This window comes from Phoca vitulina, unplaced genomic scaffold (genome assembly GCF_004348235.1).
Source record: "Phoca vitulina isolate PV1807 unplaced genomic scaffold, GSC_HSeal_1.0 scaffold13, whole genome shotgun sequence".
In the NCBI taxonomy this organism is placed as follows: domain Eukaryota; kingdom Metazoa; phylum Chordata; class Mammalia; order Carnivora; family Phocidae; genus Phoca; species Phoca vitulina.
The window spans coordinates 28,673,708-28,701,451 of NW_022589716.1; the positions used below are offsets into that span (position 1 = coordinate 28,673,708).

A 27,744-nucleotide genomic window follows, 5' to 3' on the forward strand; every position below is an offset into this window, starting at 1 on the left:
ATATATATATATATATATATATATATATATATATATATATATATATACCAAAAATAAGGGTAACTACTATGAAGGGATAGAATATGACTCTAAAAATGAAAAATAAGATTTTTTTAAAAAGGGATTGATACGATGTTGGTTGAAAAAGGGAAAAAGAAAAATTCAAAAAAAAAAAGGAAAAAGAAAGTTAAAAAAAATAAATAACTTTGAAAGACTAAAGAATCATGGTAAAAAAGCCATGGATTCTATGTGCAGTATTCCCCTAGCGCTGGAGTGCTGCCATTCTCATTGATCGGTAAACTTGGTCTTGGCTGGCTGTTCTTCCTGGTCTTCTGGGGGAGGGGCCTGTTGCCGTGGTTCCCAAATGTCTTTGCCGGAGGCGGAATTGCCCCGCCCTTGCTGGGTCCCGGCTAGGTCATCTGCTCGGGTTTGCTCTTGGGAGCTTTTGTTCCCTGCAAGCTTTCCGTACAGCTTTGGAGGCCAAGAGTGAAAATGGCGGCCTCCCAATCTCCGCCCCCGAGGAGCCGAGAACTCGGGGCCCTGCTCCTTAGTGCACCCCCAGAGAAAAGTAGTCAATCACTCCCGTCTCCCTGGTCTCCGGCCACACTCTGTGCTCACCCAGCCTGTGACCGAGCGTTTCTATCTCTGGCACCCGACTCAGTGTGGTGTCTCCAAACCCAGCAGATCCCTGTGGTGCGCTCCCGCGCCGCTCCTCCTGGAGGAGGAAGGGGAGTCTCCCTGGATCTGCCACTTGTTGGGTCCCTGCTGGAGGAGCAGTGGCCCGACTGTGCCGCGGATCACGGTTTATGGCAACCCTGAGCTGATAGCCCGCACCTCGGCTCTCTCTCTGCAGCTGGCTTCCCCACTCCGATACCTGGGAGCTCTGCCGCACTCAGGCACCCCCGGTCTTTCTGTGACCCCGAGGGTCCTGAGACCACACTGTCCCACGAGGGTTCCACCCCCTGCTTAGCCACTGGAGCGACGTCCCTCAGCGGAGCTGACTTCTAAAAGTTCCGATTTTGTGCTCTGGGACTCTATCACTTGCCAGAAGCGGCTGATGGAGGCCCCCTCCCCCGCCGTCTATCCTCCCGAATATCGCCTCGGATTCACTTCTTCACACGTCCTACCTTCCAGAAAGTGGTCACTTTTCTGTTCAGAGAATTGCTGCTATTCTTTTCTTCGATCTCCTGTTGAATTCGTAGGTGTTCAGAATGGTTTGATCCCTATCCAGCTGAATTCCTGGGACCAGACTAAATCCAGGTCTCCTACTCCTCCGCTATCTTGCTCCTCCCCTCAAAATATATTTTGAATGGTAGTAACCAACTTAGCTCACTTGAGACATCTGTATCTTTAACCATCAGTGAGGAAAGTCCAGAAGTAATTGAGTTACATGACACAACCCCCAAAAGGCCAGTGATTTGGTGGCACCAGCTATGTCTGGAAGTGACAGTAAAGATGAACCTAAAATCATGGGGTTTGATTCAAGTCTCTTTAAGGAGCAGTTAGACTCCCAGGTTGCCTATTTTATACCACGTAACTGAGATTCTGCTTCATTCTTACCCTGGGCAAAAGACTGGAGGTTTTGTTTCTAGAGAAGGTAAAACAGAGTATCTCTGGACTAGGGAAATCAAAGCACAACTAAGGGCATCATGTTGAAACATGAGGTTCAATCAAAAACTTACATATGGGGGGTGCCTGGGTGGTTCAGTCCGTTGGGCATCCGACTCTTGATTTCAGCTCAGGTCATGATCTTGAAGTTGTGGGATCCGGCCCCGTGTTGGGCTCCATGCTCAGCGTGGCATCTGCTTGACACTCACTCCTCTCCCTCTCCCTCTGCCCCTCCCCCAACTTGAGTGCGTGCTGTCTCTCTAAAATGAATAAATAAATCTTAAAAAAAAAACCTTACTTATGAATCTTAAGACTCCAGACCCTTTACTCTCACATAGTTCCCAGAACCTTGCAAGGAAAATTATGCCTTTTAGGCAGGGATTTGAAAGAAATATCTGTGGGGATTTAAGGACACTGACATCAGGGGATTCCCTATCAAGGCGGCACAGCCAGCACTTTCTATACTGAAGCACACAGCTGACAAGTCCCCTCTACATGCTTTCAAGGGATCCTTAAATACTAACGGAAATCCAGAAATCACTAGACATTTGAAGAAAACCTCTAACAGGAAAGACAGAAGTCAAAACAAACAAACAAAAAAATCCACTTAGAGCAAATAATCTATGCAGGATAAATACAACTTCTAAAGAAATTGTCATTAGTATCCTCAGAGAAATAAAAGGAGATCTTACATGAAGAAGCGTAGGATTCTACAAAAAAATGAAACATATAGAGACTGAAACCAAAGTGTTTATAAATTCAAAATGTGGTAGCAGAAATGAGAAACTCAACCGAAAAACTGCAGAAAAAGTTGAGGAAATTGTTCCGAGTAATAAACAATAGAAAACAATGAGATGGGGAATAGTGAAACGAATAGACAGAGGACAGATTCAACATCTGAACAATAGTAATTCTGAAAAGAGAGAACAGAGAACACAAAGGGTCAGAATCAGCCTTGAAATTAATTCAAGAAAATTTCTCAGAACAAGAAGATATAGATTTCCAGATTGAGGGAACCCATCAAAAGACGATCGCATTAAATCAGGGGAAAAAAGACATACAACATCAGGTAGATTGGCTTCAACTTTCAGGGTTCCAGGCCAAGATGGCAATATAGGAACCTCCTGAACTCATCTCCTCTCATGGACACACAGAGTCTACCGCTACACATGGAACAATTCCCTCTGAAAGAAATTTAGAAACTAGCTGAGTGATTCCTACATATTTGGCAAGCAAGAAAATACCCATACCACCTACATTGAAATGGGTCTTAGCACACCGTCAACTACTGGGAACCACTAAGAACAAAGAAGGTGGCCTGAATCATCACAAAGGTTTTCAGGCACAGCCTAGTTTGAGGTTGATTAAAAAGCTTCATCTTCTATACAATACCACTCTGTCAAGACTGGGAGAGGTGGCTGTTTTATCTAAAGCACAGAAACCAATACAGAGAGTCAAGGAAAATGAAGGAATAGAGGAATATGTTCCAAATAAAAGAATAGGATAAAATTCCAGAAACAGAACCTAATGAAATGGAGATAAGTGATTTACCTGACTAAAAAGATAACAGCAATAAAGATGCTCACCAAAGTCAGAGAACCATGCACTGACAAAGTGAGAATTTCAACAAAAAGATAGAAAATACAAGAAAGTACCAAACAGAAATCAAAAAGCTGAAGAATACAATAACTGCACTGAAAAATTCAAGGGATTCAACAGCAGACTAGATCAAATGGAAGAAAGGACTTGAACTTTGAGAACAATAGGGAGAAAAGATCATATTAGGTGCCAATAAGAGGGGGAAGGTTCACATCCAAAGGATCAGAAATCAGAAGGGCTCCAGATTTCTCAATAGCAGTAGTGGAATTGTTAAAATATTGGAGCAATTCCTTTAAAATTCAGAGCATTATCATTTCCAACCTAAAATTCCACACCCAGCCAAACTACAAATCAATCATGTGGGTAGAATCAAGACATTTGTAGATGTGCACAGTTTTAAAATATTCACCTCTTCTGAGTCTTCTCTCAGGGAGCTGCTGATAGACTGCTCCACCAGAATGAAGGAGTACACCAAGAAAGAGGAAGACGTGGGACACTGGGAGCAAGGAATCCCACAAAAGAGACATAAAAGAAGTCTCCGGGCAAAGAAGGTGACAGCCACACAGCATCCTGATCGAAGCCAGTGAGGGATCTGTGGAATAAACTTTGCTAAATATGTATAAAACCAAGCGAAATGTTAACAGCAAAAAAGACAAGTCTTAATTCCAGGGAAAATAGAATTGTACAGAAGGGTAAAGTATTGTGGTTCGCTCCGTGGCTTGATTAGAAATAGTGTTTACTTGGCCATCATAAGATAACATTGTATATTGATCCAATCAGTATTTTGATATGCTCTTTTGGGAGATGAGAAGTATGTATCTGAGAAGCATGGCGGGGTGAGGAGTATGTGTGAAAGGGAGCTAAATTATCTTCCAGGGTAGAAAGTCCCCAGACAAGGCATGTATGACATAATAAGAAATACATATTTGGGCTCTGCCCCTGGTTTTTGACACATAACTCCTAAAACTCTTGCGGATTTTCTGAGTGATATGGGTGCTAGGAATATATTTTATTCTAGTATTTGGTGTTTGACCTTCTTCCTGACACAGGTCCTAAAAAATCTTGTAATTTCCTGAGCAATTGGGGTGATAGGAGCATCTTATATAGAGTTTCTAAATCCCTTGGAATTCCCTGGGTGATAGGAGTGGTTTTTGTTCCAATGAGGTAACTCTTGGTGGGCTTCTGGATGGGGCCTGGTCATCAGGAAGGCCAAGGCATGATTAGAAGCTTGAAACTTTCAACACTACTCCCCATCTTCTGGGAAGGGAGAGGGAGATTAGAGTTTGATTCAATAAACTATCATGCCCATGTGATGAAGCCTCCACAAAAATCTGTAAAGTATGGGGTTTAAAGAGATTCCAGATTGGTGAACACATCCATCCATGTGCCAGGATGGTGGTACAGCCCATGCTTTGTGAGGATGGAAGCCCCTGTGCTCGGGACCCCTCTGAACCTCACCCTTGTACCTCTTCAACTATATCCTTTATTATATCCTTTATAATAAACCCTTAAAAATAAGTGTTTCTCTGAGTTCTCTGAGCTATTATAGCAAATCATCCAATTTGAGGAGTAGATCATGGGAACTCTCATGTACTTGTAGCCAAGTTAGTCAGAAGTGTGGGTACCTGAGAACTGAGTACTGTGATTGGCATCTAAAGTGAGGGGCAGTCTTGGCAGACTGAACCCTTCCCCTATGGGGTCTGCACTAATTCAGGTAGTTAGTGTCATAATTGAATTGTAGGACATCCGATTGATGCACAGTGTTGGAGAATTGACACATTTGGTGTCAGAAGTGCTACAAATTTAGAGGAAAAGTTGTTATTTTAGCATATTATTTAGCGACATGAAGGTACAAATCCAAAAAAGCAATTTAAAGAATTGGAAGTGGTTGTTAGCTATGAAAGTAGGACAAGGAGTGGGAGACGTGGAAATTCGTCCACCTGTCTGTCTCTCTGTTTATCTATCTACATTTAATTGTTTACCAAGCCTTTGTTAACTGCAACTCTCATATTTCTCAAGTTGTGGAAAATTACCTACTGGTAACTCTTCAAATCAATTCAGTGGATTACGATCAGATTTTGAAAAAATTAAATAAAGTAGAATAGAATAATGAGCATGCATTGGATATAGTAAGGGCAAATACCATTTTTGAAAATTTTGCTTCTGTTTTATGTATTTACATATGTGTGTGCTAGAATCATGATGTAAATGCATTTCTTACTGTGAGGTGCAGTTGAAAATAGTTTGAGAAATAGGCTTAAGATATATCTTCAGGACATAGCACTGAAAGAAGAATGTATGGTAGGTGGCGAAAGACCATGCGATGTCTGCTGCACTTAACACATGCTAGGCTCTTTAGGTTTATGATTTCATTAACTCTTCACAACTCTGAGGAGTGTACTGATCTGTATCCTTTCTACGAATGAGGTGACTGAAATTAGCCTGTTTCTTCTGTAGTATAATTATTCCGCTCTACTTCTTTCAGCTTCAAAGTGCCTGAGTTTTCTCTTGTACATTACCAAAACATTACCAAAGTGTTCCAAAATGTCTCCTCCCCTGAACCTTCCCTTCTTCCACTCTTAATGGGTATAACAAAAGTACACATGTCTTTGCTCTGTTGTGCTCTACACCCTCACTTTGCTTTTCCCCTATCCTGTCTTCGAACTTAGAATACTACATGGTGTGCTTATTTGTTTCATTTTTTTACTTCTCTCACTAGATTGTGCACCCTACCAGGAGAAAGATCTTTGATCTCCAGCACCTAGAGTATTGCATGGTACATGTTCACAAAAGGCACTCTGTAAAACTATTTAGATGGGTGGATGGGTGTAAGGAAGGAATGAACGAATGAACCAAAGAAGGGAGGAAGGAAAGAAGCACGTACTTATAACCAGGGCTTTAGCAAGTGCTTCAATGGGCAGTAGAGAGGATTTGAAGATATAATGCTTATAAAAGTGTCCAGCCTTACACCCAGTAAATACTTAGTAAATGTTGGTTGGATTTGATTCTCAAATATAAGGAAAGGGAAACCATTCTTAGAAAACTTCCAGTACTTGTGAAGAGCCACGGTTCCTGGTGACCCAATGATCCCGTTTCTAACAACTCCCTAGCAGAGAACGCATCCTCTGGTGAGACACCATCTGACCAAAAAAAACTAGCCTGTTCTAAATGACAGTTGCCATGGCTAACAGGATGTCTACAGTCAACAGAGAAAGATAGTGTGTACTTGCTGGCTGGGATTGCAACACCTGATAACAGGAGGAAGAAAGCCAAAAGGGATGGAAGCAGATGGAAGATCTGAGAGAGCCATTATCTCGGAATACACCAGCGAAAGCAGATACCTTCAGTAATGCAAGGCCTGTGGAAAACGTCCTGCATGCAGCTATAACAGTTGGCCGCACAGCTGAGATGATGAAATCAAAGACCAAATACAAGTTTGATGAGCCAGAATTTTAGGAGAATCATTCTAAACAAAGCCATCATTTATTTGCCCAGCTCAGAGGCAGTCTGACTCTTGTTTGCATGGAGATCAAAGATTAAACTGATCAGAGGAGTCTAGGTTGTTAATGGGGACCATGTGTGAATGTAGTCATGACATTGGTACAATCTGCTCTTTTTTTAAAAACTTCACAGAAATGAGTATGTAAGTTACATGTAATTCCACAAGAGGGCACAATAGAAGCAAAAATAAAAATTGATACACTTTCATGTCTCCTGTGCCACCCTATCTTAAGCTGGTAATTTAATGAACAACCTTAAAATCTCAAAATTGTTAAAATCTTAGATCACTGTTTAATAAAAAATGGAGGGGCGCCTGGGTGGCTAAGTCGTTAAGCGTCTGCCTTCGGCTCAGGTCATGATCCCAGGGTCCTGGGATCGAGCCCCTCATCAGGCTCCCTGCTCCGCGGGGAAGCCTGCTTCTCCCTCTCCTACTCCCCCTGCTTGTGTTCCCTCTCTCGCTGTGTCTCTCTCTGTCAAATAAATAAATAAAATCTTTAAAAAAAAAGATGGAGATTTACTTTTGCACAAATTTCCAATATATTTTTTAAAAAACAGGGAAAAAGCACTACATAGGAACAATACTTTCCAAGTGTTCATGATTGTCTCCCCTATCTTAAACTATTTTAACATTATCGAATAGGATATTTGAGAATTCAACATTGAACAGAAAGTCCTTTGTTCTCTGCACATCCAAAATGAAAGGGAAATACCTCAAAATAGACAATTAGCAAGTATGTGTAGCATGATTCCACTGCTCTTTTAAAGAATCCAAAAGCACATGTTTGTGTGTGTATATATGTGCACACAAACATTTATACACACAGCCATTCATTCAACCGTGTTTACTGAGCCCCAACTATGTGGTTGTCCCTGGAAATATGACTGGGAGCAAGAGAGACAAATTTCCTGCTCTTACAGAGCTTACATCCCAATCAAGGAAGAATGACCAAGAAAAAAAAAAAGTTAATTATATATTAACTTCAGGTAGTAGTAAGAACTATGGGAAAAATTTATGAGTTTAGAGAGTGATGGGGAGGGGATCTCTGATGAGGTAACAACTGAGTTGAGATCTGAATGCCTAGCCGTACTATAATCACATAGGCATATTGATAAATGTGTAGAAACCATCGGGTGATGTTCACTAAAGTGTTACCAATTAGTTCATTCTAATGAAAAGAGAGAGGGTGTGGGGGCTTGGATTGGTGGTGCAGAGAATAGACAGGAAAAGAGCAACTTGAGTTTCTGACACCACAGATTGCTGCCTTCTCTGTATTTTTATAACACACAAGCATGCATTCGTGCATTGTGTCAGTTGGAGAATTTTTTAGAACGGCGAACCAGTCAGAAAGAGAAGAAAACAAGAACATCAAAGCTTTTTGAAAGGTACTGAAGCTCTCTGCTCACATCTGCAAGGACATAGAGATACACCATGAAAGTATGGGCCTCTTTTGGACCAGGTGTTCTGGGTCTGGCTGTATTTACATTAATACAAAAAAACAAACACAACAGTGACAATAGAGAGAAGGATGATTGTATCGCCCTGTTTACTCGTCTCCCCGCCATCTGTGTCCCTTCCCTCCTGCATGCCACTCCCGGAGTTTTGGGTTTTGAATGCTACTCTCAGCATGTGAATTCTGAGCTCAGAACCTTCCCAGAGTCTCTTCCCATGTAGGATCAAGTCCAAGCCCTCAGCCTTTTATTCAGGGCCCTACGCATTCCGACCGAGTTCACCTGTTCATTCTTCAGCATTATTCCAAATCATGATTTACCGCTCCAGCCAGCCCACTCTGCCGCTGTCCCGAGATGCTGTACATGCTATCCTCCTCCATACTGTATCCTGGGGATGATTCCCTGGGCACTTCACTCCGCCATCTCTAGCCTCACTTATTAAACCATACCCAGTTCTTTAAATCTTGGCCCAACACCCTAATCATCTAAGCTCAGAATTCTCTTTACCTTTAATAAATTATTTCTCAAATACACACAGGCTCCTGAGATCAGGTATCCATGTGGACTCATATTTTTAAATAGATAAATAGATGGATAGATAGATAGATAGATGCATAGATAGATAGTTAATTATAGACATATACGTATGGATTTGTTAGTATACATACATGTATTTCCTAGCTCTATCCACTGAAAGAGGCTAGAAGCAGAATGTATTTGGTGCTGGAAATTAACGATGTGCTAAAATAAAAAAATGAATGAATGAATTGAATGAATGAATGGAGAGGGGTCAAATTGAAAGGGCTTGGGAACTGACAGAGCTCCATATGACCAGAGTTGGAACAGCTTGGGCAACAAAATAAATCATGATAGTATTGAATTATAACCCCCCAAATAAAATAATTTTCCATAAGCCCATACTAATATAAATAAATAACAGAAAGGATAAATGAGTGGGGAGACATGACAACTCTTTCCTATGGAGGATTTCCAATGAATACTTGTACAAAGTATGAGGGAAATAGAAAATGACCCTTAGCACACCATCGTACTAATGACTGCAGGTAAGATCTACCAGCAAATGCTAAAAGTAGGGGGTAAATGTTTAACCAGAAACAGGACATTTGGCAATTATGAAGGGGAAAATAATATGTTTATTGTGGGGAATATTGGCAGACAGCACCAGAGCCAAGTGATCCAGGTTCACATCACTAGTAATACGTATCAACATCGTGTACACCTGGATATGATACACTGAGGAGGGTACTTCACCTCTGCTATATTCTTCCCGACCATGCATAACCTCAGTCTAATCATGAGAAAACACCAGACAGCAAATTGAGTGACTTTTACTGAGTAACTGACCAGTACTCTTCAAAGGTGTCAAGATCGTGAAAAGCCAAGGAAAGACTGAGGAATTGTCACCTAGTAGAGGAAACTAGGAAGACATAACGACTCATTGCAGTGTGGGATCCTCGATTGGATTTTGGACCAAAAAAGGAAATTAGTGGAAAAGCTGCTAAAATCAGAGTCAATTCTATAGTTTAGTTAATAGTGTTGTACAAGGTTAATTTCTTCGTTTTGACAAAGACTCGGTGGGTATGTCAGATGTTAACACAGGGGGAAGCTCAGTATAGAGTACCTGGGAGCTCTCTGGACTCTTTTTGCAACTCTTCTGAAAATCTAAAATGGTCTCAAAACAAAACATTTAAAAACACATACATATATACATACATATATGCAGGTTCTAGGGGCCTATGCCAGACCTAATAATTCAGAGTTTGGGGGTAGGGCCTGGGAATCTTTTTAAACAAACTTCTTAGATGATTGTCAGGTACACAGAGGTTTAAGAACAACTACTCTCTGACTGACCACATCCATCATTCACGTTGTGAACATGTCCGGTTAGCGTTAGGTGAAAATCAGCATGAGCCTTGGTGTCACAGAACTCTGGTTTCTCCCAGGTGCTCCCATTTTTTCGTGGTGACCTTAGGTACGCCATTTCAGCTCATCTGTTAAATGGGGGTAATATTACCACCCTAGCAAGGTTGTTGAGGCACTAGCATCAATGTATATGAAATGCCCAGAATGAGGCTTAACATACAACAGGTACTGAGTAAACAAAGGGATTATTATTCCTTTACATTTGTAAATTACTTTATTGACAAAAATGTCTGCTGATTGAATATTTCGTATAGTTCTGTGACCTTGGGCAAGTAACTTAACCTCTCTGTGTCTCAGTTTCCTCATCTGTAAAATGGGGATAATAGTACTGGCTCATTAGGTTGTTGTAAGGATTAAATGATTTAACATGGGAGAGCTAGCAGAACAGAAACACATAATAAGTGCTATATGAGTGGTTATAATTATTATAATTACTTCATCAGAATAGTATCTTATTTACCTGATTATTTTATGGGATTATTGTTTACATGGGTCTTGGGCTATAACCTCTTCTGATCACAGCTTTGCATTTTTCAGATTTCCACCTCTGTTTACTAGAGGATGTCTCAGATTACCCAGACATCGGTAGAAATGTTCATTATTATTCAGCTTTTTCTCTTGATAATTACTGTGTCTGTAATAGCCTGTTTCAATATAGGTCCAGTGTGTGTTTTTTCAAAAGGAGAATGAAGGAATGGTGGAGGAAAGGGTACTTATTTTTACCAGATTGCAGATTTATGTTGATATGTAGAATTTCCTGTCCTTTCTATTTTTGGTTTGGAGGCTTTGGAATTTTGGTCCCAGAGCAGAAAGTCCAGATAACCATAGAAGCTCTATTCCATCCAGCTGAATTTTCTGTAGAATGACAAGGGGCAGGGGTCACCAAACGTTTTCCCAGGCTCTGCACCCTGGGAGAGGGCTCTCTCTCTGTTAGAGAAGAAGGCAAGTAGCAGAAGGGAGGCTCCCGCTGCTCCTTTCTTGGCCAATGTGTCCTCTTGGTCAGCTTTGATAGACATCTTGCCTGCAGAAGAGTATGCTGTAGGACTGATATTGCAAAACAAGAAAAGAAAAGAAACGAAAAAGGACAGGGACTTGATAGAAATTGTGGAAATGAAAGAACGAAAGAGATCTTGGAAAAACTCTGCAAATACATTTGGCTTAGTGAAGTGAAAATTCACAAAGGTAGAAATAGGTTAAGTAACATCACGAAGCACATTGTGTAAAGCAAACTTTCATTGAAAAGATATAATAATGGTGCCTGTGTTTCCTTTTTCCCCATTTTTATTATAAACTATATACAGTATAAATGTTTTCAAGCATTTGAACCATGTTTAAGTGTATAAGGCTGTGGCACTGCGAACATTCACACTCTTGTGCAAGCATCACCACCATCCATCTCCAGAACCCTTCATCTCCCTACAATGAAATAATGTCTGTATTTCTTGTGCCTTTCCATGGGAGCACCATTTCTTTACTCATAATCCCATTTAGTATAGATGCACACTGTGCCTTGCTGATTCTGTGTAGATGGATTGTGGCTATTTTAGTTATAAGCAATATATATATGTTATATACATATATATGTATTTTTTTCCCCATATACATGATGTCTTCACCTGGCAAAAACAAGAAAATGTTTCTTCTTCTCTTCTTCTTGAATCCCTGTCCTTTCCTCCTCTTGGTTTCCACCTCCTGCTTTAACCCTCTTTAAATATTTTTTGTCTTCTTCTGATTATCATTGATGTCATTTTCCAATGGGTCCCTCTCTGGAGTTCAGTTCTACTTGGATCTGAATGGCTTCTTTGTCTTTGCTTCTGTTCTGCCTTTCCTCCTCTGGTTCCTTTTCTTTTCCTTCAGTTGTCAGGGCCTTTTAGAGCTGCTTGAGAGGTAAGGAAATGGAATTATATTCTTAGCACCTAGCTATCCCATCAACAGAGGAGGGAGATGTATGGGACGCACAAACAAAAGGACATTCATTGGTGTGGGTGGTGTTATGTTGGTTTTCTCTTCAGGAACTTGAGGCTCTATACTTCATTTGTTCACAGACCATCTCATTTCTCAGGACCTATCCTCGTCTACCATCAGCCTTAAAGCATATTTAAAGTTTTAGAGTGGTTCTGAGACACCTCAGCAGTTGCATTCCTTAGTTTATGTAAATATTTATTGGATGCCTAATCTCTATGCCAGGCATTGTGCTAGGCGCATGGACTTCAGAAGTTAACTAGACACACAGCATCTCTGCCCTCACAGAGCTTCTATTCTCACCAAGGAGGCAAGAATAAATGAGAAAATAATTCAACAAAAGCCACTGGTGTAAGAAGTGGTGGAAAGAAGGAAATAGGGTTTTGCGATGAGGAGACTGGGAAGGGGGAGGGGAGATGGCTCTCTCCAGGAAACCTTACTGAGGAGGTAACATCTGAGCTTAGATCTAAAGGATAAGTCAGAGCTGGGTGTTCCAGAACATCCACATTGTGGGAAGCCTTTGGGAGCCCTTCACTAACAGGACAGGGAAGGTGCTTATCATAAATTACAGAAGCTCCATGGAGCTTAATGGACAGACTCATAAAGAGGAGAAACACTAAATTACTGCGAAGTCATTTACATCAGCAGGTATGATTTGGGAACATCATCCATTTTCACACTAATCATAGTTTTGATTCTTTAGGTAATTATCTAAAACAGTAGCTCACAGGGGCACCTGGATAGCTCAGTCGGTTGAGCATCTGACTCTTGATTTCGGCTCAGGTCATGATCTCAGGGTCCTGGGATCAGGCCCCGAGTTGAGTCGGGCTCTGCCCTCAGCAGGGAGTCTACTTGAGGATCTCTCTCTCTCTCTCTCTCCCTCTACCCCTCCCCCCTCTAAAGTAAATAAATAAATCTTTTTAAAAAATAAAAATAAAACAATAGCTCAAAAACCTTGAAACTGACTAAAGCATCAGAGGCTGTGCATGTATTTCAGAGTCAATAAAGATGTTCTTTTTTTTTTAAGATTTTATTTATTTATTTGAGAGAGAGAGAGCACAAGCAGGGGGGAGGGCTAGAGGGAGAAGCAGACTCCCCGCTGAGCAGGGAGCCCGATGCAGGACTTGATCCCAGAACCCTGAGATCATGACCTGAGCCCAAGGCAGATGCTTAACCAACTGAGCCACCCAGGTGCCCCTGTAAAGATACTCTTTTTAAGCACATTTGGAAACCTTATCTCCTTTGCCTCAAATGTCATGAACTTAGGGAGTGAAATGAGAGAACATTCCAAAAAATGATTCCTTGGTAAATAAATCCATAATTTCAACTTATTTTCCTTCTGAAAGAGGAGATTTATATGTTAGTGGCTGTCTCAGCAAAGACTTAAGAGCATCTCCGACTGAGAGGACCCTGGCCATGTGTAGGAAGAGAATCAAGAGCTTATTGCCTTGGTAATGTTACTCTGCTCCCCAGCCTCTGCTGGCTTTGACACTAACAGAGTGATAAGGAAAAGTTTAAGGCCCTGAAGCCAGAAAATCCTTAGATTAGGCTGGGAGGTGAAAGAATGCCATTGATAGAAGATGAGGTGGGAGAGGTGGGCAGAGCATGTCCATCCTGCGGAGACTTTTATGGGCCATGGTATGTGTGTGACTATTTCAAGTGCAGTGACAAGTCTTGAAGGGGTTTAAGAATGAAAGTGGCATCTTCTTTTTTTTTTTTTTAAGATTTTATTTATTTATTTGACAGAGAGAGACACAGCAAGAGAGGGAACACGAGCAAGGGGAGTGGGAGAGGGAGAAGCAGGCTTCCCGCGGAGCAGGGAGCCCAGTGTGGGGCTCGATCCCAAGACCCTGGGATCATGACCTGAGCCGAAGGTAGACGCTTAACGACTGAGTCACCCAGGTGCCCCAAAAGTGGCATCTTCTAATGTAGGTTTTTTAAAAAAGTCTCCTGAATATTTCATAACCATATAAGGATCAAGCTGTCAAGAAGATGTAACCAACCTAAATGAGTATGCATCTAATAACGAGCTTCCAAATCTACAAGGCAAAAAACATACTTAGATGACTAGACAAATCCACAATCTGAGTTGGAGACTTCAACACTCACCTTTTGATAATTGACTATGATTAGTGTGAAAATGAGTGATGGTCACCAAATCACATCTGGGTTTTTTGTTTTGTTTTAGTTTTTATTTAAATTCCAGTCAGTTTACATACAGTGTAATTTAGTTTCAGGTGTACAATATAGTGACTCAACACTTCCATACATCACCAGTGCTCATCACACCAAGTGTACTGCTTAATCCCCATCTCCTGTTTCCCCCATACCCCCACCCAACTCCCCTCTGGTAACCGTCAGTTTGTTCTCTATAGTTAAGCGTCTGTTTCTTGGTTTGCCTCTCTCTTTTTTTTCCCTATGATCATTTGCTTTGTTTCTTAAGTCCCACATATGAGTGAAATAATATGGTATTTGTCTTTCTCTAATTTATTTCGCTTAATGTAATACTCTCTAGCTCCATTCATGTCATTGCAAATGGCAAGATTTTTTTTTTTTTTTTTTTTTAAAGATTTTATTTATTTGACAGAGAGAGACACAGCGAGAGCAGGAACACAAGCAGGGGGAGTGGGAGAGGGAGAAGCAGGCTTCCCGCTGAGCAGGGAGCCCGATGTGGGACTCGATCCCGGGACCCCGGGATCATGACCTGAGCCGAAGGCAGACGCTTAACGACTGAGCCACCCAGGCGCCCAATGGCAAGATTTTTATGGCTGAATAATATTCCATTGTATATATACTACTTCCTCTTTATCCATTCATCAGTTGATGGACATTTGAGCTGTTTCCCTTATTTGGCTATTGTAAATAACATGCTGTAAACATCAGGGTGCATGTATCCCTTTGGATTAGTATTTTTGTATTTTTTGGTAAATACCTAGTAGTGCAATTTCTGGACTGTAGGGTGAAACTGGACCACTTTCTTCAACCATACACAAAAATAAATTCAAAATGGATTAAAGACCTAAATGTGAGACCTGAAACCATAAAAATCCTAGAGAAGAACACAGGCAGTAACCTCTTTGACATCAGCCATAGCACCTCCTTACTAGATATGTCTCCTGAGGCAAGGAAAACAAAAGCAAAAATAAACTATTGGAACTTAATCATATCTGTTGATGTAAGTGAATTTGCAGTAATTTCACAATTGCCCCCTCCCCCCCCCTTTTAGTGTCTGGAGATAAAACTCCACGGAGCTCCTGTGGTCCTAATAAACAAACAGAAAATCAATACAAACATGGAAGTCCTTGACGACATTATCAGCCAAGTGACGTAATTGACAGCTCTAGAGTTTATAGACTACTCCACCCAATAACTGTAGAATAAACATTCTTTTCATAGGTTCGGGGAACATTCACCAAGATAGACCATATGCTGAACCACAAATTTAAGAGGATTGAAATCATGTAGAGTGTGCTCCCTGACTACAAGAGGATTAATTTAGAAATGAATAACAAAAAGAAATCTGGAAAATCCCAAATATTTGGAAATCAAACCACACACTTGTAAATACCCCATGGGTCAAAGAATAAATATCCCTCTGGCCGGTCTGTGAGGAATATGTTGGAGGGGAGTCAGTATGGACACAGTGAGACCAGTGAACTGGCCTGTCCAGACCTCCAGGGGAGCTGCAATCATGACTTGGACTCAGAGAAAGTGGTGGAGAGGGAGAGAAAAGGGCAGATTCACATGTATTTGGAGAAGCTGATGGGACTCTTTATGGTTAGATGTGGGCAATGTGAGTAAGAGAAGAAGCATCTGACCTTGGGCTTTCTGATTGACATCCTTTGACATCTCCCCTTTGCTCTCAGAATCTAGTCCAAATGTGTTGGCATAGCTCCTGTTTGGGCCCTGCTCACTCTGCCAGCGTAATCACCAGCAGCCTAGCTCTCCCACTGTCCGCTCCAGCGCCATCGGGCACCTTGCCATCCCATCCTGCACCATGCTCTCTCTTGGGTGTGGACCTTTGCACATGCTGTTCCATTGATCTTCAGTACTCTTTGCCCTGCTGTTCACGAGTCGCTCAGCTTAGATGTTGCTTCTTCTGGAAAGTCTTCCCTGCTTTCACTGCAGACTGGTTTAGGCACCCTGCTGTGTGCCGTCCTACCCCATCATCCCCCACACCTCACTTTGCTTTGCCTCTTTTCTGCCTCCCCCATTAGACCTCCTGGAGACCAGAGACGATGCCTCATTCTAGAATGTCACTACTACTCCTACAATTGCCTCTACTGCTATAGCCAGGTTCTTGTTCCCCCGGGTGGGAATCCAGGATCCCAGCCCTCGTGGGACGGGATGATGATAAGACTGTGGCACATCAACCGAGTGCTTGCTGGGTGTTTGCCAGGGGCTTGGCACGCACGGTCTCCTTTCATCGTCCCAGCAGCACCGTGAAGTGGGTGCCTGCACCACTTACAGGGTGAGCAACTGAGGCTTCAAAGGCGTAAGTCGCTTGCCCACGACCACACAGTTCATAGTGGAAACGGAATTTGAACACACATACAGTGGGCCCCCCGCTTATCCGCATTTCACTTTGCACAGTGTCAGTTCCTCCCAGGCCACTGCAGCCCAGAAGCAGATGATCCTCCTTCCCACGTCCGGTCAGAAGGTCATTGGTAGCCTGATGTCACGTCACAGTGCCCACGCCACTTGCCTCACTCCATGTCGTCACCTAGGCATTTTATCACCTCGCGTCATCACAAGAAGAAGGGCGAGGACAGCGCAATAAGACATTTTTGAGAGAGATAGCCGTCGCATAACTTTTATTACAGTACATTTGAGCAATTGTCCCTTTTTTTTATTGTTGTTAATCTCATACTGTGCCTAGTTTAGAAATTAAACTTCATCCTAGGCATATATGTATAGGAGAAAACACAGTATGTGTGGGGGGTTCGGGACCTTCCACGGTCTCAGGCATCCACTGGGGGTCTGGGAACATATCCCTTGTGGATTGGGGGGGGCTACTGAAATTCGACTTCAAACCCAGAGCTTTTAACCGCTAAGTTGTACTGTTAAGAGGACAGAGTTGGGGCAGAACAAACTTGAAGGTAAGCCCGTGAGCCCCTGATCATCTTGCTGCCCGTGGCCAGCCTCCGGTCCTCACTGAGCCCTGGGGACAGCCGCCCAGGTTGGGGCAGTGAATGGGAGCAGGGACAGCAACGCCCATTACAGCTGTCCGGGTCTCTTACAAATAGCTATCATGTGCTGCATTTCTGCCCCCGCTTTCCTAAGAAAACAAAGGCCTCATTTCTGGTGCTGACTGATTTCCATAAGGGAATTAGAATGGCTAGTTTTATATCCTTTCGGTAAATATTCCTCTTCCCATTATCACATGGCCAAATGATCCTCTTCAAATTAATAACAGCCATAATTGCTGCAGAATTAGCCTTCAGAGACATAATGTTACAGAAAGAGTGGGGTTTTTTTTCTCCCCACCCCGCCCTGGTCTTTTGTTTTTTTCGGGTAAAGAGTGAAAAAAGCCTTACGTACTTGTTTTCAGTCAAGATAATAAGTAGATTATGATGATATCAGAAGGTTCAAAAACTTCTTCTCTGCCTGACTCTGACTATGTAAAAGGCTTTTTGTGGTTGACGTGTTTTGAAGTGCTGTGGGCACTGACGGCAATGGTAACTAATTACACTTGATACTTTACGAGGGGAAACAGAGACTTCTTACAGTAAGAACACCATTACTTACGGAAGACTGACTGTACCAGCCACTGTACCAAGTACCTTGTGTGTGTTATTCCACTGGATCATTAGGACAACCTGGGGAGAAGGGTGGTGGTGGTGGCGGTGATAATTGCTTTCCACTTGTTACAAATGGGGAATGGAGGCCTGGAAAGATGGAGGAACTTGTCCAAAGTCACAGGGCCTGGGGTCACCCTGCCTGGAATTGAACTCACAAATGCCAGACTCAAGATTTGAAGGACTCTCACATCTGTGAGACGTACCGTTAGGTATGGTGTGTCTGTTTGGAAATATGAGCTACCGACCAAAACTGTATGTGCTTAGTTTAACAAGCTCACACCTATGTAAGCACCGTTGTGGTCAAGAACTAGATGGTTCGACCATTGCCCCAGAAACCCATGATGTATCCCTTCCCAGGAGCACCCATGGGCTTCTTGGCATTTCAGGGAGAGCAGATGCTGAGGAGGGAGGGAAGGAGCTAGGCTTCAGCGGTTACAAATGCCCGTATGTACCCACGAGGGCCAGATGGGTAAGTCAGGAATGACACAAGCAGTACCCTCTGAGGTAGAGGTGACTCTGTTGTACCTTTCATTCAGGTTAAAATCCTTGGAATTGCTCTTGACTTTTCTCTTTGTCTCATGTGGCGCCTACAGCCCATAAGGAAATCCTGTTGGCCCTATCTTTATACTCTCTTTAGGATTTGACCACTTCTCACTCGCTGGATTGTTACCCCCTGAGCCAAGCCACCATCACAACTCACCTGAATTACTAAGATGCTGTCCTAACTGGGCTCCCTGCTTCCCCTGCACACCTTAATCGTCTGTCCTCAGTGTGGCATCCACAGTGACCATTCCTCTAAGTCGGATCCTGTGTCACCCCTCCTGTAAAGCTCCCCAGTGGCTCCCATCTCACTCAGAGTAAAAACCAAAGTTCGTCCAAGGGCAAGCAAAGCCCTAAGTGCCCCACACACCCTCTATCCTCCTCCCCAACTCTTCTTCCCTCTGTTGGCCCTGATCCAGCCACACTGGTCCCCTGCTGTTCTGGAAAAGTGCCAGCCTGCTTTATTTCCATTTGCTCACCTCCTTCTGAGCAACACTTTCTCCACAGCCCTATTTAAAATTGCAAACTCCTCTTTACCTGGGACCCCTGGTCCGTTTCCCTGCTTTATTCTTTACCTGCTTATAGACTCTATAATGAATATATTTATCTTTTGTGTTATCTGACTCCCTCATGAGGGCAGAGATTTTTGTCTTTCTCAGTCACTGCTGGTCACACGTGGCATCTAGTGGACCCTCCGTAAATGTTTATTGTATGAATGAACTGAGGATGTCGGGAGTACCTGTCCACAAGCACCAGCAGATTTTTCCCTTGTAGGATGCAGGCTGTTCTTGCTGGAGCTGTCAATTTTTTTTTAAACAGAAGTGCAGGTATTTCTGAGAAATATTCAGTTTTCACAAAATGTTGGCAACTAATACAATTTTTTAAATAAAGACTATGTATTGGGGAGCCTGGGTGGCTCAGATGGTTAAAAAGACTATGTATTAAAAATTTTTTAAAAATCCATTCATTGGCTGAATTTGACCCACAGGCCCACAGGCCCTGGTTTGCACTCTGTAGGGTACATTGGACTGGCTTTGCCATCTTCACTGAAGACATGCAAGCTTTCCAAAAATAGTAGCCATAAAATTTATTCCTAAGCTTTTCTTCTTTGTCCCTTGGTTCTAGTCCAGAAAGCACGTCTCTAGAATCAGAGCAGCAGAGGAGGGATTAGATATGGCTCTGGAGAAGGACAGTGTGTAGAGGGCTTCCCACCCGTGAGTCCTCAGATCTGGGGCCTGTGTGGGTGCCCCCTGGTGGGGGCCAGCACTGGTATTCAAGTGTCCTTAAATGGTTGTCACTGGTTTTCCAGACATGCATCATCTCTTCCCACAGTGCTGGATCCCAGGCAGTCCACCAGGGCAAGACTTGTAGGAAAATACAAACCAAAATGAATTGATAGGGTAAGCCCCTCTGAGGTGTGCTCCTTGGAAGCCAAAGCCCCAAAAGCATGACCAAACAGGATGCTGGCGAAGGTAAGGGGTAAGAGGCATCCTCTTACGTTGCTGGCCAAAGGCTAAATCGGTCCATTTCTAGAGAAGTAGTTTGGCAACACTTATCAAACGTACAAATGCCTGTATTCTTTGACTAAGGAATTATATTTTAATGAATTTATCCTACAGATACACTCATGTGTGTTTGAAATGAATTGAGATGAGGAGGTTTCTCAATGTGACACTGTTTGTCGTAACAAAAGCTTGAAAATAACCTAAATGTCCTACAATGTGTAACTAGATAAATTACGCTAGAGCCATGCAATGAAATGCTGCACAGACATCAAAAATAAGAAATAAAATCTGTATGTGCTGATATGTAAAGTCCTCCTACAGGATTGTTTTATTTAAAAAAAAAAAGGCAGGCTGATAACATTGTAGACACTATGCTATCATTTGTAGCATGAAAAGGGATGGTAGGCGCATAGCTATTTATTCTTACACGTATAATATATCTCTGGCTCAACACAGAGCAGTCCAGTATCGTCGGTTACCTCTAAGAATGGGATTTGGTGACAAAATCGCAAGGAAGAATAAATTGCCAATAAATTTACTTTAATATATTTTTATTTTTAACTATGTGAATGTTTACTACATTAAAAAGAAAAAGAAATGTCATATTATATGCTTGGAAATCTCCCTAAAGGGGCACCTGGGTGACTCAGTTGGTTAAGCCTCTGCCTTCGGCTCAGGTCGTGATCTCAGAGTCCTGGGATCGAGCCCCACATCAGGCTCCCTGCTCAGCGGGGAGTCTGCTTCTCCCTCTACCTCTCCCTCTGCCCCCCCCCCCCCGCTCATGTACTCTCTCTCTTTCTCTCTCTCTCAAATAAATGAATAAAATCTTAAAAAAAAGAAGTCCCCCTTAAAAGATACCCATTGTAGTATAGTTTATAATAATAAAAAAGGGAAGCAATCTTGTGTGTCAAATAATAGGATATTGGTTAAATAAAAATTTTACCGTATTTAAGTTTTTTCTGATTTGATAAATTTCCAATACAACTTTTTTGCCTTTTCCTCTCTTGATTAAACATATTGCCTGTACCTTCATGTTGGAATATCTCCATTCTTCAGATCTTTTTAGTTTTTTTTCCAGACCTTCGTCAGAAGAGTCTTTTGTTTTCTTCTTTTTTGTTTTATTGAGGGGTGGTAACATTTTGTCGAAGAAAGTAATGATAGCTTTAATAACACTGATGACTTAGGGCCAAGAAAAAAATCAGAATAATCAAGTCAGCAAGCTTGATTCTTTTGGGTAGATGTCTACATAACCCTTAATTGATTAAAACATTAATACTGTATGCTTTTCTTCAGGACTTATTAGATAATCAGCCATAAAGAGAAATTTGTACTATTTCACATAGGTTGAGATAGCTTTCTCTTCCTCTCTAATTCTGCAATTCTAAATTCGCTTTTTATTGGAACTCCATACATTCTCTTTTCCCTGAAAACACATTGTAGAAAGTGACTTAATCTTTCTATGACCTTATTAGCCAAAATCCAGCAATCATTAACATTATTTGACATGTAAACTTGGACAGAACCCTTTTCTTTGCTTTAGTTTTCCTTCCCAGTAAAATAAATTGGCAAGATATTGAGTACTTGGGATGGTGGTGGGCATGCAAGAAATCATAATTGTGTTTACATGTGATACATAATTTATATCATAACATGCATTTACTCATACTTCTGTAGAGAGTTTGCCTTTCCTCCACAGTACTCTGTAACTGTGATTTTAAAAAAAAATTAGTAGACAGATGCTATTCTGTGGTAAATTTTTTACGTTTCTCTGGGAAAATAAGAAAAAATAAGAATGAGGTAGAGGATTTTTTTTTAAGTCTGTGTGTTCAATTTGAAGAATTCATCCTAATTCTAAAATTACGATCTTCAAGTTGTTAAAATGGATGTCAAGATAATATTCTCTTATAAAATGGTAGGCAATCATTATTCTTAATTTCATTTTACTGGTTTGTAAAATCTATTCCTCTAGTAGATGAGGAATGAAAGCTAGATCCTGCAGCTGATCATGTAAGCTCTGAAATCATTCAAGTCTGAAATCTCCATGATACCTGTATCATACAGTGTGCATTTTCATCAATTTTAAATATTGGGGATCCCAATGGAATATTGTCTTAGCTTGCTGTAACAAAATACCAGAGATTGTGTGCCTTAAACCACAGAAATTTATTTTCTCACTGTTCTGGAGGCTGGAAGTCTGAGATCAGGGTGCCAACATGGTTGGGTTCTGGTGAAGTACCTCTTCCTGGCTTGAGACAGCTGCTTCTCATTTTTTTCTCACATGATAGAGACTGACAGCAAGTTCTCTGGCATCTTTTCTTATAAGGGCACTCATCCCTTCATGAAGTCCCCACTCTCATGACCTAATTGAACCTTAATTACCTCCCACAGACCCCATCTACGAATACCATCACACTAGAGGTTAGGACTTCAACATGTGAATTCTTAAAGGACACAGACATGCAGCCCATTGCAAGTGTTGTTATGGTGTTAGGATGATGTTAGGCCAGGGATCCAGGAAAATTCAAATCCTTTCTTAATTAAGCGACCACTAAATTTCGGGAATAAAGGCAAAACAAGGCAAATAACACTATCACTACCCAAGACTGAAGTCTCAAACCCCAAGGCAAAACTCTGGTAAGCTAAGCAGTTAGGACAGAAGAACCGATTTGCTTTAGGTGGCTGGCTTAAATGAACTGCAACAGAGGTTAAAAATCACAGCCCATGAACCAAGAATGGCTTTTACATTTCAAAGGGTTGAAGAAAATCAAAAGATTTTGTAGCCTCTGAAAATTATATGAAATGCAGATTTTAGTGTTCCTAAAGTTTTATTGAAACACAGTTGTGCCGTTCTTTTACGCATTGTTGTAACTTTTGTGCTACAATGGCAGACTTATATGGTTGCAACAGACCCTGAAAGATTTACTGTCTGGCCCTTTAGAGAAAAAGTTTGCCAATTCGGATATACAAACAAAGCTGACCAATGATTTGTTTCGTCTATTCCCAAGACTAAATCTTAGCTGAAAATGTCATTTCAAAAAGATGCAGTCATACCCATCAACACTAAAAGAAATAGATCCAGAGACAGAGTATTTACCCCAAAGCCTGGCATGAGCTGGTCTAGAGATTGTCCACTTCAAGTTGTCTAATGCCAGACCCCCCCTGTTCTAAGAGAAAACTAAGAGGGAAAGACAGATGGCTTCATTGGAGAATGAAAGGAGAAGAGAGGGCCTCAGTCCATGAGCTGAGGTTGTCATTCCTTTGAAAAGTTCAACCCTTACCAAATATAGTCTAGGGTCCTGGAATTGAACCATCCTGAATTAAGATTTATTTTCCTTTGAGTCTTTACCCCTCGATTGATATTTATCCCTGAAGTCAAAGGAGACGGGAGGAATGGAAGCTAAGAGCATGGTACCCTTTCTAGAATTCAGCATTGACCAATGAAATTGGTGGCACTGTTGACATATCAGGCCACTTCCTTTGTTTCTGATTTGTTTTTATTTTGTTTTCTCCCTCCTTCCCCCAAACACACAAAGGTGATTTTAAAGGATGTGGATTCACTTCTCTACGTGGACACTGACGTTCTCTTTCTGAGACCCGTTGATGACATCTGGAAGCTTCTGAGGCAGTTTAATGCCACGCAGCTTGCCGCCATGGCCCCTGAGCATGAAATCCCCAAGATTGGCTGGTACAGCCGCTTTGCTCGGCACCCTTTCTATGGCTCTGCAGGAGTTAATTCAGGAGTCATGCTGATGAATTTAACTCGCATAAGAAGTGCTCAGTTTAAGGTAAGGAAATACTTTATATTTCATGTTTAAAAATTGGGAGTTTTAGTCATTTCAACAGTGATGTTCCTAGATTGTCAGTGTATTGATTTTGGAAGTAGGTGGCTTGTTGGTGAGGATGGAAGGGGCCAGGGAAGAGGAAAATATTTGGAAAGTTATGAAATGTTTGTTCAGGAAAAGTCCAGGTGGTTATGGAATTTAAAGCTTCAGCACAGTTGCTATTCAGGAATGTTATCTTGCATTTCTGAATTCTATAATGTTTGAACTCTGTGTATACCCAAAGCTTCAAAAGCCATGGAAAATTTTGTGGAATTATCCTCGGGATATATTTATATACGTACACAGAGATAAGGCTGCTCATGGCCTCATCTTTATCCTAGTAAAGAACTGGAAAGAACCTAAATGAGCATCAGAGAACTAGTCAAAAATTAAAACAAACAAACAAACTCATCCTCCTATTAAGAATTAGATTAATCTACAAGTAATATAAATTGATCTCTAAAAAATATTAAGGGAAAAAGTGAAAATGAAACAAAGCATAGTGAAATTTCCAGAAGGATACCTAATTGTTAACTGTGGATATATCTGGGGAAAGTGCGGGTGGAGATGGTAGGAGGATGGAGGAAGAATATTTTTACTTTTTAATTTTATCTTTGTGTGCTGTTTGAATATTTAGCCTATGAGTGTGTTGCTTTTATTTTAAAAGCAAATTATGTTAAGACAAGGAAAAGGTGTTTTTCCTTAGATACCTTAAATCTGCTATCTGTATTCTGTTTCCTCCCTTCTGAGGCAAGAATTAAGCATGAGAAAAAGAGGTTCAATTTGGGCACAGTTTTCTGAGCAGAAACGATAGCCCCAACTACTGGTTCCTGGTCCATCCTGGATCCATGTGTTAGCGATCCGGCAAAACTCTATAGTTTCCAGCTCTGGTTTTGCCTTGTCCTATGTCTTGAGGCCAGCAGGACCCCTCCCGTTTGCTTCATTCCTGGAGGGTTTGAGGGCACCAGTTCCTCTCTGTTGTTTCCCAGGGGACAAGATGCATTTGCTTTGCCTCAGCCCCTCTGATGGTTTTCTCTTTTCCAGAACAGCATGATTCCAACAGGCTTGGCTTGGGAGGACATGTTGTACCCTCTGTACCAGAAGTACAAGAATGCCATCACGTGGGGAGACCAGGATTTATTAAATATTATTTTTTATTTCAATCCAGGTAGGCTCTCTTGCGAGAATGCCGTTTGTGTAGGAGTCCGCCCACCGCCCTGCACAGAGCACATTCCAGCCCGGTCTGCGATTGACTGAGCCTGGATTGTGCCCGGGTTCCCCTGTGAAATGCGCCCTTTCATTCACACACACCACCACCCCCCCCCCCCGGCCCCCCCCCCCCCCCCCGCCACCCCGCCCTGGGGGCTGCCCTCACGCTGCTGACACAAAAGGCCAAATGTTGCAACCTCCAACACTGGACTCCATTTTTGGAGAATATCTTTTAGAGTTTGGCCACACCATTCTTCTAAGAAGTGTGGTCAAAATTATTGGCAGGGCACAGAACTGAATGCCAACATTATAAGCTAGACAGGGAGGCCCTCTGTGGCTAAACAATTGCTAGATTGAAGGGAATTGATTCTTGGGATCCTTACAGTTAAGTGACTTGTTCGGAGTTAAATGAACCTAGAATAAGGACTTAGACTTCCATTCCTTTTTCTTTTCATGTGAGGCAAAAAAAAAAAAAAAAAATTCCTTATATTGTATCAATGATTTGGTGGAGTTGGGGGAGGGAGATGCAAATCTCTGATCTGTGTTTTTTGATGTTGACACCTAAAACTAATAAAATTTCCTCTTTTCTTTCTTATTTGCTAAAACTGTATTTAATGTTGTTAGAATCAAAACCATGTTTTCTCCTCGAGAAAGATCTTTTGGGGAGAAAAAAAGCTCTCGTTACCCGGACCTATTCAGTTCATTTCTTTGTCTTTACAAAATCCTAAAATAGAGACTCCTGTCCATAAAGACTTCTGCCTGTGATAACCTGTCACTCTGGAAGCACCTACTATGTACTTGAATTGTTTTTTTTAAATAGAACTCTGAAATAAAACCTAATCTCATAGGTCTTTGGATCTAGAAGGAGCAAATCCTGGAAAAGAAAAAAAAGCAGATTGAAAGAGAGTTTCTGGGGAAAATTCCCACTACGAATTCATTAGAGGAAGGGAAAGCCTTGGCCGTTCGCTGGTGGCATGTTTTAATCCGTTTCCCTCTGACAGTAATAGGAACTTTAAGATCTGTACCTCCTCCTTTTTCTTCCTAAGCAGATTTCATCTTTTTTCTAGGTGTGTAGATGGATTGGTTAGGACTTTTGGCTGCGTGTAAAAGTTAGTCCCAGAGTTAGTCCAAGCACAAGGGATACTTTGTTATTAGCAAACTGGTGTCTGCTAGAAACCAAGGCAGGAAGGCCAGCAGGCTCGGCCCAGGACCTGAAGCAGGAGAGGGAGAATGAGGAGGAGGCCAGGGCGGGCTTGTTTTCTCCCACTGACATTGCTTATTGCTCTCTTTGTGGACCTCCTTCTCTGCTCCTCAGGCCTCAAAGCAAAGTATCCCACGTTTCATACTCCACGTGCAGCCACATGCAAAGATGAACTCCAGCCTCACTCTGAATTCCCAGGGGGAGAAACCAGAGGGTTCCAGCATGGGTCAGCTAGACCGGGAGCATGCAGCTAAGAAATAATGGCTGACATTTATTATTTACTCAGTGCCAGGTGCTGGTCTAGGCATTATCTTCTTTAATCCTCACAACCACCCTGAGAATATGATCCCCATTTTACAGACAAAGATACCAAGAGAGAGTTCGTTAATTTGCAGCACTGCTAATGAGTGACAGAGCAGGGGTGTATACCCAGGCCCCTCTGACTTCCGCCCTCTGCGTTTGGGGGAGAGGGGAAGTTCTAAGAGAGGGGCAATCCTAGAGAGCTGGGGAGACATCCCAAAATGTATCTCTGCACTGAACTATTCGTCCTTTACGTATTGCATTTTGCTCTCTGTTATGTGGCTAAAACTATCTTTTAGAAGCCCATCTGGACATATTCCCAAACAGGAATTCTGAAGATTCGCAGTTTCCTCCTCAGAAATCCTCTTAGCCTGTTGCAGATTATTTGAGGACGTGATCAGTGAGTAAATACTACTTGAAGGCAGTTGTAAGCAGCTTTGCAATTAGACAGGAGCCCTTGTCTTTAATTGGAGCTGAAAACCAGCTGAGTTTGATGGCTTCTGTACTCCCCATCTTAAATCCATTGAGTGCTCGAATATTATCAAATAGTTTGAGGTTGTTCTAAACCCTGGTTCTGAGCAGTACCAATAACCAAGTTTTCTAGCTTTCGATCGGCGAGTTCTTAGGTAACTCCTTGATTGCTGTTTCTGTGACCTGCGTTTGATCATCCTTTTTCATACTTTCTGCACGTACTTTATTAAACATGAGATCTTTGAACTGAATATCCTTCATATGATAGGCTCTTTCTTTGTTTATATTGTGGTCACTTTCTATTAACCAGAAAATTATTTAGAAAAAAGATTGGTCATTTTTATCCCTAGAAAGGAGAGAGGGAGAGGAGGGAGAGGAGATTGGCCCTTACACGGGAGATAAACATGCTTGTTGTTATGGTCTTTTGGGTCGCCATGGACGAAGAAGCAATGCACAAGGGACGCCTGGGTGGCTCAGTTGGTTAAGCGTCTGCCTTCGGCTCAGGTCATGATCCCAGGGTCCTGGGATTGAGCCCCACATCTCCCTCTGCCTGCTGCGCCCCTCCTGCTTGTTCTCCCCACCCCCCGCCCCGACAAATAAATAAATAAAATCTTTTTTTAATGGGCACCTGGGTGGCTCAGTTGGTTAAGCCACTGCCTTCGGCTCAGGTCATGATCCTGGAGTCCCAGGATCGAGTCCCGCATCAGGCTCCCTGCTCAGCGGGGAGCCTGCTTCGCCCTCTGACCCTCCCCCCTCTCATGCTCTCTCTCTCTATCTCATTTTCTCTCTCAAATAAATAAATAAAATCTTTTTTTTTTTTTTTTTTTTTAAAG

General features: G+C 42.0%; 1 protein-coding gene across 1 annotated transcript in view; it reads left to right on the forward strand.

Annotated features, from left to right (window-relative positions):
• GXYLT2 (glucoside xylosyltransferase 2) overlaps positions 1 to 27,744 on the forward strand; it is a gene marked incomplete at its 5' end in the record, with an annotated part of 101,288 nt that overhangs the window by 56,732 nt on the left and 16,812 nt on the right. The window contains 2 exons of the mRNA XM_032412153.1: positions 23,443 to 23,694; positions 24,775 to 24,898. Of these exons, the coding sequence (XP_032268044.1) occupies positions 23,443 to 23,694; positions 24,775 to 24,898 (376 nt within the window). The remainder of the gene's footprint in view (positions 1 to 23,442; positions 23,695 to 24,774; positions 24,899 to 27,744) is intronic.